The sequence below is a fragment of the Hibiscus syriacus genome, unplaced genomic scaffold (genome assembly GCF_006381635.1).
Source record: "Hibiscus syriacus cultivar Baekdansim isolate YM2019G1 unplaced genomic scaffold, ASM638163v2 tig00110294_pilon, whole genome shotgun sequence".
In the NCBI taxonomy this organism is placed as follows: Eukaryota; Viridiplantae; Streptophyta; class Magnoliopsida; order Malvales; family Malvaceae; genus Hibiscus; species Hibiscus syriacus.
The window spans coordinates 38,291-51,633 of NW_024062666.1; the positions used below are offsets into that span (position 1 = coordinate 38,291).

Consider the following 13,343-nt stretch of genomic DNA (forward strand, 5'->3'; position numbering starts at 1 on the left):
TATATAGTTTACCCTTTAAAATTTCATTTTAATTATTCTACTATAGAAAAGGGTAAACTACAAGTTTAGTATGTAAACTATTACTTTAGTTCTATTTTGGTACCCAACCTTTATTTTTATTCAAAACCATACCTAAAATTTAGTTTATGTTTCAATTTGGTATCCCGCCATTAAAAAATTAGTAAAACTGTGGCATGAAATCTTTTTATATTTTTTTGAATGATGACACAACATTACCTTATGGTAACATGTCAACAACTCAACACCACCGTTAAGTTTTTAACGACATGGTACAAAAATTAAACATAAATTAAACGTTATGTATGATTTTGAAAAATAAATAAAGTTTGGGTAACAAAACAAAATATAAGTAATAGTTTAGGTACTAAAGGTGTATTTTACCCTAAAAAGAAATATTTCGGTTGTTATATTATATTTAAAAAGAATATTTTAGTCCTTCTATTATAGAAAATTGTATTTTAATCCCAATATGTTACAAAAGTTAATATTTTGGTCCAAAAATTTAACGTTATTATCAGTTGATTTAAGAAATTTAGTTAAATGCTCTTTATGTCCCTTTTAATTTTAAATTCAAACAAACTGATCTTTCTCAAAATATTTTTGTATGATTTTTTACATAAAATTTCTAAACACTTACGAAATCTAAATGAAAAATTAATTCATATTCTTTCTCCAAATTTTGTTGCCTTCACTTATAATACTATTTTAATTACAAGTATTTTTTTAAATGTTTAAAATGTATAATTGAAAAATAAAAAAGTAAATTTTCTTAGAATTTTAGATTTGAAGCGAGAGTAAGAGTTTAAATGAAAAAGTTACAAAAATCATAAAAAAATAAAAATTATGAAAATTATTGTTTTGATTTTATTAAAATATTATCCAATCATAGTCCAACACATGTCATGTATAGAAAAAAAATATTAACATTACCGTATATCATTATTATTTTCACTTTCAAAATGTACACCGAATAAATTGCCCTTATTTTTTTAAAGAGGGATAAAATTGCCCTATTTTAAAATTGACAAGGATTTTAAAAGTATTTAAACTAAAATATTTAATTCAGTTAATTATTGCTTTAAAATGTTAGACCAAAATATTAACTTTTCAAATGTAGATGGACTAAATTGACCCTTTTTATATAATAAAGAGAATAAAATAAATTTTTAAATATAATGAAAAATAATATATTTATAGTAAAGAGACTAAAATAAATTTTTAAATATAATAAAAAAATAACATTTTTTGGTAAAGGAATTAAAATAAACTTTTAATCCTTGAAATACATTTATTTTTTTAATAATTTAGAGTAAGTATAATATAGTTGTTCAAAACTTTTATTAGACTATTGACGACGTTTACACGTCCTGCTAATACAACTGTTTGAACAATGAATCTCTAAAAAAATAATACACTTTTACTATTAAGTCTACCAAAGAATTTGAACTACGCTTAATTTTTTTTATAAGGAAGGACTTTTTTAAGATTTAATATAAACAACTATTAAAACAATATTTTTATCATTATAAATAAAATTAGAAAATAGATATTACCTAACATGTATAATATAAAGATACATATTGCTATATCAATGTGATAACAATATAATATTTTTTAAATATACAATTAAAATAATATTTTATTTAATAAATTAAAATAGTATTAATTTATAAATATAATATTAAAATTAAGTAGTTAATTCAAATAAAATAAATGGATACTATTTTGTTTAATCTCTGAATATTAAAAGTTACAAAATGATTCCTGCACTATAATGTGTTACTTTGTTAAACTCCTCGACTATTAAAAGTTACAAAATGATCACCGTTTATTTATTATGTTCCAAACTTGTCATTTCTGTTAAAAAATTAGCAGACTTCTGAGCTAGATGTTAACATGATGACTGAGATATGATAGTGGTTTGAGATTATGGGGTCATGTTTTATCGTATCTTAGTCATCACGTTAACGTTAGTATAGTTAAGTTTTTAATAAAAAATTATAAGTTTGAAACATACGAATATACGAATGATCATTTTGTAATTTTAATAGTCGAGGAACATAATAAAATAACGTTTTATACTTAAAAGATCATTTGTAAGTTTTAATAATAAAAAATTTAACAAATTAACGTATTATAATCGAGTATCATTTGTATACTTTATCGTAAAGTAAAATAATACATAATTATGCTAGGAGAGGATCCACCAAAACATTTTTCTTAAAACACTCCCTTCCCTTCACTCAGTGAAGTCATTCTCGCACTTGCCCTTTTATCATCTCCCATTTCCTCTTATTTGTACTAAAATGTCTAAACTCAGCTCATTTCTTCATTTCTCTTGCCACTCCCTTAAAACCAACTTCTCTTCTTCTTCTTCTTAGCTCTAAGCTTCTATCTTTTCCAGATACCCTAGGAAAATCAGTGCTTTCTTCCTTTCTTTTCAAAAACCAAGATCTGTAATATTCATCTCCAAGCTCAAAAGTTATGACCCACTATTAGATTCTGGCCTTTTCTCTTTTCTAATGTCGTCTTCTGACCCGAAAACCCGATCCAAGCCTCCTACTTCGCCTCCAGCTCCCGATGCGCCTCCCATTCCGCCTTCTTCTTGGGCTAAGAGAACTGGGTTTAAGCCCAAGTTATCCGGGGAAACAAATGCCAGTGACTCAGGTCAGATATCGTTGCCTTCCAGGGCTAGAGAGAACAATAACCAGCCTGATCTTGAAGCGGGTCGGGTTCGACCTGCACCACCGGCGGTGAATGGGGAGCAACAACCGGCGAATGAGAAGGGCCCGGCGGAGAAGAAGAGGAAGGAGGCTGATGGGGTGAATAAAGGGAGCTCCGCTTCCTCTGCTAATGGGCATACGGTTAATAATGGGGCGGCGCCACAACCGCAGCAGCCGACTAGGAGGCCATCTAGGAATGAGGAAGTGGTGGATGTGTTGCCGCAGAATGTGGACGATGAAGGATTCGTGGGAAGACACTCACATATGAAGTATGAGCTTAGAGATACTCCTGGTCTTGGTAATTTTCACTGTTGCCTTTCATTTCTCTATTTTCATTTTCATTTTTAAAAGTTTGTTGAGAATGAAAGTTTTTTTTTTTAATTATTTTCATCTTTTTAGTCAAATGGGTATTTGTGATTTATTTTTCTATTCTAGGAGGTTAAAAAGTGTGCATTTATTGGTTTTAGAGGCAATACTTATTTTATTGCTCAATTTTCTAGGTTTTTAACCATTTTGGGTTTAGCCAATCTGCTCTGCTCTTTGCTTAATGTTATTGATGATTTTTTTTAAAAATTTTCATGTATCATTGCTTGTAAAATTTTGATTACGAGACTGATGATTTGGCACCAAAGTAACACATTTTGCTATTTATTTATGTTCATTTGGAAGGGGTAAGAATATTTCATGTCGGGCTTGTATATTGATGACAATTAGATTCTATTAGAAATGTGATTTTTGGTGATTTGAGAATAATTATGTTTGGACTGTTTCTTTATCTTTTTCAGTTCCTATTGGTCTTTACGGTTTCCAACATTATCTTTCAATGTTGGGCTCTTTGATTCTTATCCCGCTCGTTATAGTTCCGGCAATGGGTGGCACTTATGTGAGTGGTTAAATTATGTTTTATTTCAATTTGAAGCACATACATTTGGGAGTGTAGACTGTGGATTGCTTGATCTGATTGGATTTAGTGGTTGTAGGAGGATACTGCAAATGTGGTGTCGACGGTGCTCTTTGTGTCTGGAGTGACCACACTATTGCATTCATTCTTGGGGTCACGGTTGCCTCTGATACAAGGTTCATCATTTGTTTTCCTGGCTCCTGCATTAGCGATAATCAACTCTCCAGAGTTCCGAGGACTAAATGGAAATGTACGCTTCTATTTTCGGGTCATAGTTATGTTAGTAAAAATGTTATTTTTCATTTATCCATCTTTTCAGTAAGTATTTACTTGTATATAGCTGCAGAAGTTCTAAATTATTTGATTAATAGATATTATCATTTCATGTATTCAACTGTTTTTCTATTAGGATTTACATGCATGATATTTCCTTGTGAAGTAGGATATTAGTTTACAACTCTACAGTTAAATAATGTAGCAATAAAGGAATTTACGCATAAGGAGTAGGTTGCTGAAATTTAACACTGTATATTGAGACTTTGGATGGAAATGAAAAGAAAATTTGGAGGGCATAAAATTTCAATGTTGGAATTCAGAGTTAGATTTCAAACTTGGGTTTTGAGGTTTATACTTTGTAACTCCAATAATCAGGATAGAAGGTTTAGTTCGAATGATATCGCCTCAGGCATTGTTGTTTTACTAACCAAAACAGCATGTCGTCTAAAATATCACGATATTCTGGATATTTGTATATTATGTTAATATTCTTTAGGTATTAAAATTATTAATAGTTTACTGACTAATAAACATGGGATATCCGTCCCATCTCTCTCTCTCTCACACACACACACACACAGAAGTAAGTTCAGTGATACTACTTGAATTTTTTTGTGCACATGAATACTTTTCGTTCTTTAAATTTCATTTTATGGGATGGGAAATTTGAGTTTCTTAACATTTATAGTGTTGCCTCATTTCAACTTGGCAGAACTTCAAGCATATCATGAAGGAGTTGCAAGGGGCAATTATCATGGCTTCAGCTTTTCAAGCATTACTTGGATATAGTGGACTAATGTCATTATTCTTGAGGTATATTCAAAGTCAAATTCACCTCTACATTATTATCAGTCTTTTTATTGTTGAGAATTGGGAATATTGGAAATCCGAGTAATTGGATAGAGTAGCTATGAGCCTATGACTGACCATGAGTGTTATAATATCAACAGTGAAGGGTTCTTTAGTAAAAATTGTATTGAGAATGATTAATGTTGAATACCTCTTTATATTGTCCTTTCATCCATAAAGGCTTTGAAATTTAGTCTTCTATTTTTTGTTTTTTTTTTAATTTGAATTATTTATCCAATTTTTTTTTTTCATTTTTGAAAACTTTTAAAAGAGTTTTCTTTTTTTTAATATTTTCATATTGATGACTAGGACATTTTGCCACATGTCATATTTTATTGTGTGTTATTCGGAGGGCCAAAGTCCTTGATGGAATGAACGTTTAAGCGTGTAATTGCAAATTTTAACTTTTTAGATATCACATTGACAATATGGGGTCCAACTCTGTATTTAACCCTTTTTATATTATTTTCTTTGATAGATCTCAAATATCAACGTAAAAGTTGATAATGAGGTTCTGCTATCAAATGTATATGATGGCTAATGACAGCCTTTGGTAAAATACCTTGTAACAATTATCTGCATTTATTCTTTGGGTTTGAGCATATAAATGGTTAAAATGATTACCCAATCACCTAGAGCTTTTAAAAGTTGGTAGAGTTTGGTTCTTGGTTCATGTCAATAACAGCCCTTCACTTTTTTTCGATGATTAGCTTTGTTTTAATTCTGAAATGGTGAGGTTAGCTTTTCGCCAAAGCAGACATAGTTCAATTGCAACCCTCCACCTCTATTCCATGTTCTGCAAATATGAAGTGGCGTTAGAGCTACTTTATCAAGACTACAAATAAGATACACCAACAGAAAACATAATGCAAACCTGATTCTGAAGCGGCTTATATTCTAATTTTTGGAAAAAAAATCTGATAACCTTCTCTAAACATCACATCAAATGACATATCAATTTAGCTGTTTGATCATAACATACTAATTCTGCATGCACTAAAATCTGCCCACTGAGTGGTAAGTATAATTTGTGTTTCCTTTTGCAGGTTAATCAACCCAGTAGTCGTTGCACCTACCATTGCAGCTGTTGGACTTTCTTTTTATAGTTACGGTTTCCCACTAGTGGGGAATTGTCTTGAGATTGGTGTTATGCAGATATTGTTGGTTATTATATTTTCTCTTGTAAGTTTCTGAAGCTCATTTTACTTTTTTTTTAAGTTTTTGTTCCTTTCTAAGTACTGCCGATCATTTTATTGTTGACTGAATGCCTAATTAATTACAATCAGGACATTTATTTTTACTTATTTGTGAGCTAAAAGACATCTGAAAATGTCTCATTTTTGCAGTATCTTCGTAAGATATCTGTTCTAGGCCATCGCATATTCCTAATCTATGCCGTAAGTTTACAACTTCATCATTCTGCACGCTTTGTTTTAGCTTTTGGTATGCATTTTTAATGCATTGGCACATGCATTTTCTGAACATGATATGGATTTTTTTGCTTAACTGCCAGGTCCCGTTGGGCCTTGTAATCACGTGGGGAGTTGCTTTCCTTCTCACTGAAGCAGGAGCTTATAGCTATAAAGGCTGTGATACGAATATACCTGTCTCTAATATAATATCCGAGCATTGCAGAAAACATGTCTCGAGGATGAAGCACTGTCGGGTTGATACATCTCATGCATTCAAATCTTCCCCATGGTTTAGGTTTCCTTATCCATTACAATGGGGAACTCCTGTCTTCCACTGGAAAATGGCCATTGTTATGTGTGTGGTTTCAATAATTGCCTCGGTAGATTCGGTTAGTTTCTTATCATCTATAACATCGATACATCTACTGTAGATTCATAAATCTGTTGCAATTGGAACTCATGTCATAGATTATAATTCTTTTACATGAGTTGCATCTGCACTATGGGCGGCGATTCATTTTTTTACATGTTTTCGAAAGATCCTATAATTTCTACGCAGATAAAAGTGCTAAAAGATTTTGGTTCATACCTACCACAAGATGGGATTTTTTATTTATAAAAAACACTCCCCTAACCATGGTGGTGGAAATAGAATAGATTCCGAAACTGTTGTAATCTAAGTGAATAAATTGAGAGAGAAGGAAAAAATAATGGAGTTAACGCAAGAAAAAAAATGGATTTCTGAAGTAGGAAATCACACGAGTTTAAATAGACCAAGTAGCTGACTTCTAATAGGACTTTAACGATAAACTTCTATCTAGATTACAAAGACTCGTAAGACTTATCTTTCTAATCATAACTAAGTTTGCTGAATTCTTTTTGAGATCTATTTGAATTGTGTTGCGATCTATATATAGTGTTAAGATGGTAAATTAAAGGCCATAGATTCTAGGTATTGTAATATTCATGAGGGAATAACAAATTGTTGTAATCATTCATTTGTTGATTGAGATGTCAGTTCCATGTTATCCCATTGAAGTGCTAATATAAGTGCATAGGTTCTTATTTTACTACCTTATGAGCATTTGGGTTAGATTCCTTTTAGTGTGCATTTAGCTCGGGTAATATACGATTACACCCTTGATATAAGATTTTGGTAAGGTGCCTAATAGTTGACACTGTTTAGGAATATAACGGATAATTTCATTACCTCCTATTTCGTAATGTTATATTCCCATGAGAATGTTAATTTTTTGACAATTTTATCATCAAGTTTATAGCTTTTTTCAACTTAATCCTTTAAACCAAATAAAATACTAAAAAAAATGGATTACCAATTAGACTTCTATTCATACATAAAATATATCGGTATATATATTAATTATATTGATAGTATGTGCAGTTGTTTCTTAAGCATTGTTTAATATATTAATAATATGTTAAATCTAACATTAGGTAGAGTCCAATGGAAAGTACTCTAAGAACTTTGATAGCAATATTTTCCAATTTAATGTTGAAGACTGAACTTGTTGAAAAATCTATCACGATGATAGTTTAGTAAAATATATTTTTAAGTAATCTTATGTTCTGCCAGCTTAATACCAATGTCTTACATTCCAGCCAAATGAACCAAACAAGTAATGCAACGTATCCAATAACGTGCCAAGTACTTTTACATTCCGGTAATCCAGTTCTCATAGTTAATCTTATTTGTAGTGTACCAAACACCCCTTGGAGGTTTCAATCACCTTGGTTTGGTTTATCTGACTCTCTATGTTATCATACTACTGTCAAGTCCATTGACACATTGCTGATTTTTGCAGAACTTTGGAAAGCTTATGGATGATAAAATTATCCATTCTATCTTATCTGTGCATGTTTATCTTTTTTCATGCATTCATAATGCGTTAGTTCTTGAAGTGCCTTAGTGTAGAGTGTAGACCTATTGCCCCTATTAGCCAAACTGACTACATGTGGGAACCATCGTACCATAAAACAATTCAGTTGACCTCAAATTGCAAAAGATTGAATTATCGAAACACATGCATTTTTTGGAAGCTTGTGGATGATTAAATTACCAAAAACTAGCATATTGAATGTATGTCTCTTTTTATCACATATTCAGTTCTTGAAGTGTCTTGGGGTCGAACTGGTTCCTGTGTTAACCAAACTGAGTCGCATCTAGTGGCTATAAAGCATAAAAGAATTCATTCCTACCTCAAGTTGCAATTGTTTAAATTATTTTCAAAAGATTTTTTTAGAAGGATGCGCACTTTATGTGATTTCAGCCTTTACTTATCTTTGTTCCCATTATTTTGTTTGAAGTTGCTTAAATGACCCTGACATACCTGGTTTGCTGAATTTCTTAGGTTGGTTCATACCATGCATCATCATTGCTGGTGTCATCCAGACCTCCAACTCCCGGTGTTGTTAGCAGAGGAATAGGTCTCGAGGGTCTATCCGGTATATTAGCTGGTCTCTGGGGTACCGGAACAGGATCCACAACACTTACTGAAAATGTGCATACAATTGCAGTGACTAAGATGGGAAGCCGCAGGGCTGTTGAATTGGGTGCATGTGTTTTGATAGTTTTATCCCTTGTAGGTATGTTTTAATCATGTTACCTTCTGAACTTTTAAGATTGTTTCATGAGCTAAAATTTGTAATAACTTTGTTAATCTATTAAAAGCTGATGATATATCCTTGTTTGCATAGATCAAATAGTTAAGAGAATTCAAATTAACTTTTAAGACTGCTCTGAAGATTATATTCTTGTTTATTACATCACATATCTTGTGGATTTCATCTCATAATCGTTAAGCTACAAAGCCTTGCTATTTTATTCTTATATATCATGTTTACATTGATACTTTTAGAATAAAAACAAAGAACATACCAATAGGAGCTATATTACTAGGAATGTTTCTTGCATTTGATTTGCAAAGTACTTTCCTATTTTACACCATCATAAAATGATAGCCTCTTACAACATTGATGGTGGCATTGAGCAAAGAATGTAGAGAAAATTGTTATTTTGTGGCGATAAATGGTGCGTACCGTTTCATATGATGGTGCAGAATTCGGGTTCTTTTTAAAGTAATACTGTAACATTGCTAGTTTAAAGGTTAGGGACTATGAACTCGATTTAGCCCTTATTGTAATCCATATTGAAGAATAATTGTTGTCTCATGAACTTGCAATGCCTTAAAGTAGTCTTATTATGAAGCATTTATGGGGAGAAAAAGCAATGCATATGAATTGGACACGATGGTTCAGATTTGAAACTTTTTTTTCCCATCTTACAGGTAAAGTTGGAGGCTTCATTGCTTCAATTCCTGAAGTCATTGTTGCTGCTCTCCTGTGCTTCATGTGGGCGATGCTTGCAGCTTTGGGTTTGTCAAACCTACGTTATAGTGAGGCTGGGAGCTCTCGGAATATCATAATAGTTGGGTTATCTTTATTTTTTTCGCTCTCAATACCGGCATACTTTCAACAATATGGCATCTCTCCGAATTCCAACATGTCTGCTCCAAGTTATTTTCAACCATATATTGTGACATCTCATGGTCCTTTCGGAACAAAATATGAAGGGGTATGCTTCTTTGTTAACTTTGGTTCGACTGTGATTTTGGTGTTTGCATTTCCTCTCAGTTTTATGTACTTTTGGTGAAAAACAGAAAGCAGATAATGAAGAATGATCCCTATGCATTTCTTCTCTCTTAGCCTTTGTATTTTATCAAGAATCAAGAGCCGTATTCATTAATCTTATTTTGCAGGTAAATTACATAATGAATACATTGCTATCATTAAACATGGTAATTGCCTTCATTGTGGCTGTTATACTTGACAACACCGTACCGGGAAGCCGGCAAGAACGTGGAGTTTACGTATGGTCTGAATCCGAGGCTGCAAGAAGGGAACCTGCAGTGGTGAAAGACTATGAGTTGCCTTTCCGGGTCGGTCAGGTTTTCAGATGGGTAAAATGGGTGGGCCTTTGAGAATTCTTTTGTTGCAGAGCCTATGATCATCACATGGTACAAGTTGACGAGTAGCCATTCGACTGCTGAATTTTGGTAAATAGATGTCTGAACTTTTTGGTCACACGATGGAACTGTGTTTTTGCTATAGAGATTTAAGTTATTTTGTGTACATTGAAAAGGTCCGGAGAGGGATCAAGTTGTGTTGTAATTTTAGAATCATTTAATGGAAAACCCCTTTGTATCTAATTTTTGTTTCTCACTGAAATTTGTGTGGGACAGTCTATTATCTTACTTCTTCTTATCTCATTACGTATGGAAATAAGAGTCAGCTAAATTTTTATTTGATCAGCAACTTTCCAAAGTATTATTGCATGATGAATGTTTCATATTCAATTCAAGTAGTTCGTGGAACTATTAAGAAAGGTCATCCAAGGACAACTAAGTATTAGTGTAAAGTATACAAATGGTCCGATTATGAGATATTGTTTTCTTGAATTCTTATTATTAAAATTTAAAATGGTCTCTCAATTATAGGGAGTTGTTTTGTTAAATCTTTTGACTATGAAAAATTATAAAATAGCCATCGGCTATTTATTATGTTCTAAATTCATCTTTTTTTATTAAAAAACTAATAATCTTCCGAGCGGATGTTAACATACTGATTGAGATATTATAGTCGTATCATATTATGAGATTAAATTTTATCATACTTCAATTAGTAGATTATATCATACTTCAATCAGTAGATTAACGTCCAGCTCAAATTGTCGTTACTTTTTTAACGAAAGTTTAAAACATAATAAATAGACATGTTATTTTCTCTCTTTTTTAAAATTTTAAAATTAAGGTTAATTTATAAGTTGTCAAATATAATTTTACAGTTATAAATTAAACAATTTTGGACGTTCTTGATAAGTTTATCCATTTTACCAATGATAATCTCATATTTTGATGTTGTATCTATAAAGCGGTTAGTGACGAATTTATACATTTAAAATTGGGGTTCAAAATTCTAATAATATTATTTTTTTAAAAATTGATTTATAATTTTTTTCTTTTCCCTTCTTAATACAATAAACTAAATTTAATAATTTTCTAAAAAATAATAGATATAAAATTGTACTCCTATGTGACTTCATACATCCGCCACTGGACATAGCTTCCTCGTACCAAATGAAAATTAAAAAATATTAAAAAAGTTGGTTTTCACTAAAAAAAATGCTTTAGCAAGTCCAACTATTCAACCGTTCCCACTGAATCTATATTTGAACTCAAATCTTTAAAAAAGGAGAAATTCATTAACCAAATACACTACAATTAATTTAGAGTAAACCACATATTTAGTATTTAAACTATTATTTTTGTTCTATTTTAATATCTCAACTTTCTTTTTTCCATAATCATACCTAACATTTAGTTTATGTTTCATTTTGGTACCCATCGCTAAAAACTTAACAAAACTGCAAACGTGGTATTTTTTATATTTTTCAATTGCGACGTAGCACATTATCTTATTGTGACACCACCCTTAAGTTTTAATGACGGGATACCAAAATGAAATATAAACTAGACATTATGTATGATTGTAAAAAAAGGAAAGTTCGGATAACAAAACATAATAAAAATAATAGTTTAGGTACTAAACATGTATTTACCCATAAATTTATGAATATGAACTTAATTTCTATATATTAGTTGAACATTAAATTAAAAGTCTGATCCAATTATTAAGACAGTGAGTCAAATCCTTGTTTCATAGCTCCAAGAGAAGAATTTATGATAAAATAAACATTTGGGGTGCACAAAATCCAATCCCAAGAAATGGGTTTGAATTAAATAATAAGAATTGCTGGAAATCAACCATTGTGTTCAACAAACATTGGACCATCTTTTTCTCCATGCAAATCAATTCCATACCTTCTCGATACCATGAAGAGAAAAAAAGGGGTAAATTACGCGTTTAGTATCTATTCCTTGTTTTAGTAATTAAATTTTTATTTTTTTAAAAAATTATACCTAATGTTTATTTTTGTTTTATTTTAGTACTCTGTCGTTAAAATCTTAACGGACTGGCTCACCTAACGGCCCATCCGTCAACCGATGAAATCCAAACTTTTCAACCCGTACCTTTTCGACCCCTAAACGCAATTTCAACCTCCATTCCATTGGGAAACACCTCAATCTCCCAAAATCGACGATAAACTCTTCGATTTCTTCATCCTACGATTTACGTGGTTCATCATCTAATGGGCCTGAAACTAGACTATGTTGGTTGACTCGTCATTCTCTCGTAGTCCACCGTTTAGATTGGTCGACCGTCAACCGGAGCTATTCCACGTCAGCCCATCCGTTATATTTTTAATGGCTGGGTACTAAAATGAAACAAAAACTAAACGTTTGTATGATTTTGAAAAAAATGAAAGTTTAAATACTAAAATAAATCAAAACTAATAGTTTAAGTACTAAACGTAGTTTATCGAAAAGCTTAATGTAAGAAATATTCTTAACACTAACCTATTAAGTGATTTCAGATCTAAATATTTTTTTTAATTTTAAAAAATTTAAATTTAAATAGCTGCGTTTACAATGTGTATATTTATTATTATAAATTAAAATAATTATTTAATTAAATTTTATTTTCTTTTACCATTATACTAAGAAAAAATCACTAAAATCATTAAAGAAATGGTGAATTGTTTAAAACAAGGTGATTATGGGCAACAACTGGAGCATCTCCAAAAGGTTGACTTTGGTACACTGTTAAGCATTGAATTACCATCGATTTTTGCAGAGTTCTAGGATTTTACTTGGACCAATTTCATCATGCAGACAGTGACTAAACCCTCTTCATAAGCATGGACATTGGAGTCATCATGATTGCTCTATTCTAAGACCATCCCCTTTAGCCTTTATTCTTTAGCCCTGTAATATATATTTATATAGATTATATCAAATTCAGCTTGAATAAAAAAATAAAATTTGAATAATTCAAATTTTTATTGATTTATAAATTAATTTTTAAATTCAAGTCAACTCTTTCGACTCTTAATATATATATGGGGGATAGAATGCTTACCCTAATTATAGTATTGTAAGAGCATAATCTTTAAGCTTTTAGGCCTATAATATATATTTATAATACATCTCCACCATTGCCATTCATCACTCTCTAGTTGAGCAT

At 31.2% G+C, this 13,343-nt stretch overlaps 1 protein-coding gene across 2 annotated transcripts; it reads left to right on the forward strand.

Annotated features, from left to right (window-relative positions):
* The first annotated feature begins 2,285 nt into the window (after positions 1-2,285).
* Positions 2,286-10,386, forward strand: LOC120116367 (nucleobase-ascorbate transporter 12-like). 2 transcript variants are annotated; one of them, XM_039136875.1, is made up of 10 exons: positions 2,288-3,042; positions 3,530-3,627; positions 3,725-3,895; positions 4,634-4,734; positions 5,817-5,952; positions 6,117-6,167; positions 6,284-6,571; positions 8,552-8,786; positions 9,488-9,774; positions 9,959-10,386. In XM_039136875.1, the coding sequence occupies exons 1-10, from the start codon at positions 2,544-2,546 to the stop codon at positions 10,178-10,180; spliced, it is 2,088 nt and encodes a 695-aa protein (XP_038992806.1). In that variant the 5' UTR covers positions 2,288-2,543; the 3' UTR covers positions 10,181-10,386. The 2 variants fall into 2 exon arrangements, with proteins under 2 accessions (XP_038992807.1, XP_038992806.1); XM_039136876.1 differs by lacking the exon at positions 6,117-6,167 and having other exon boundaries at positions 2,286-3,042.
* The last annotated feature ends 2,957 nt before the right edge of the window (positions 10,387-13,343 follow it).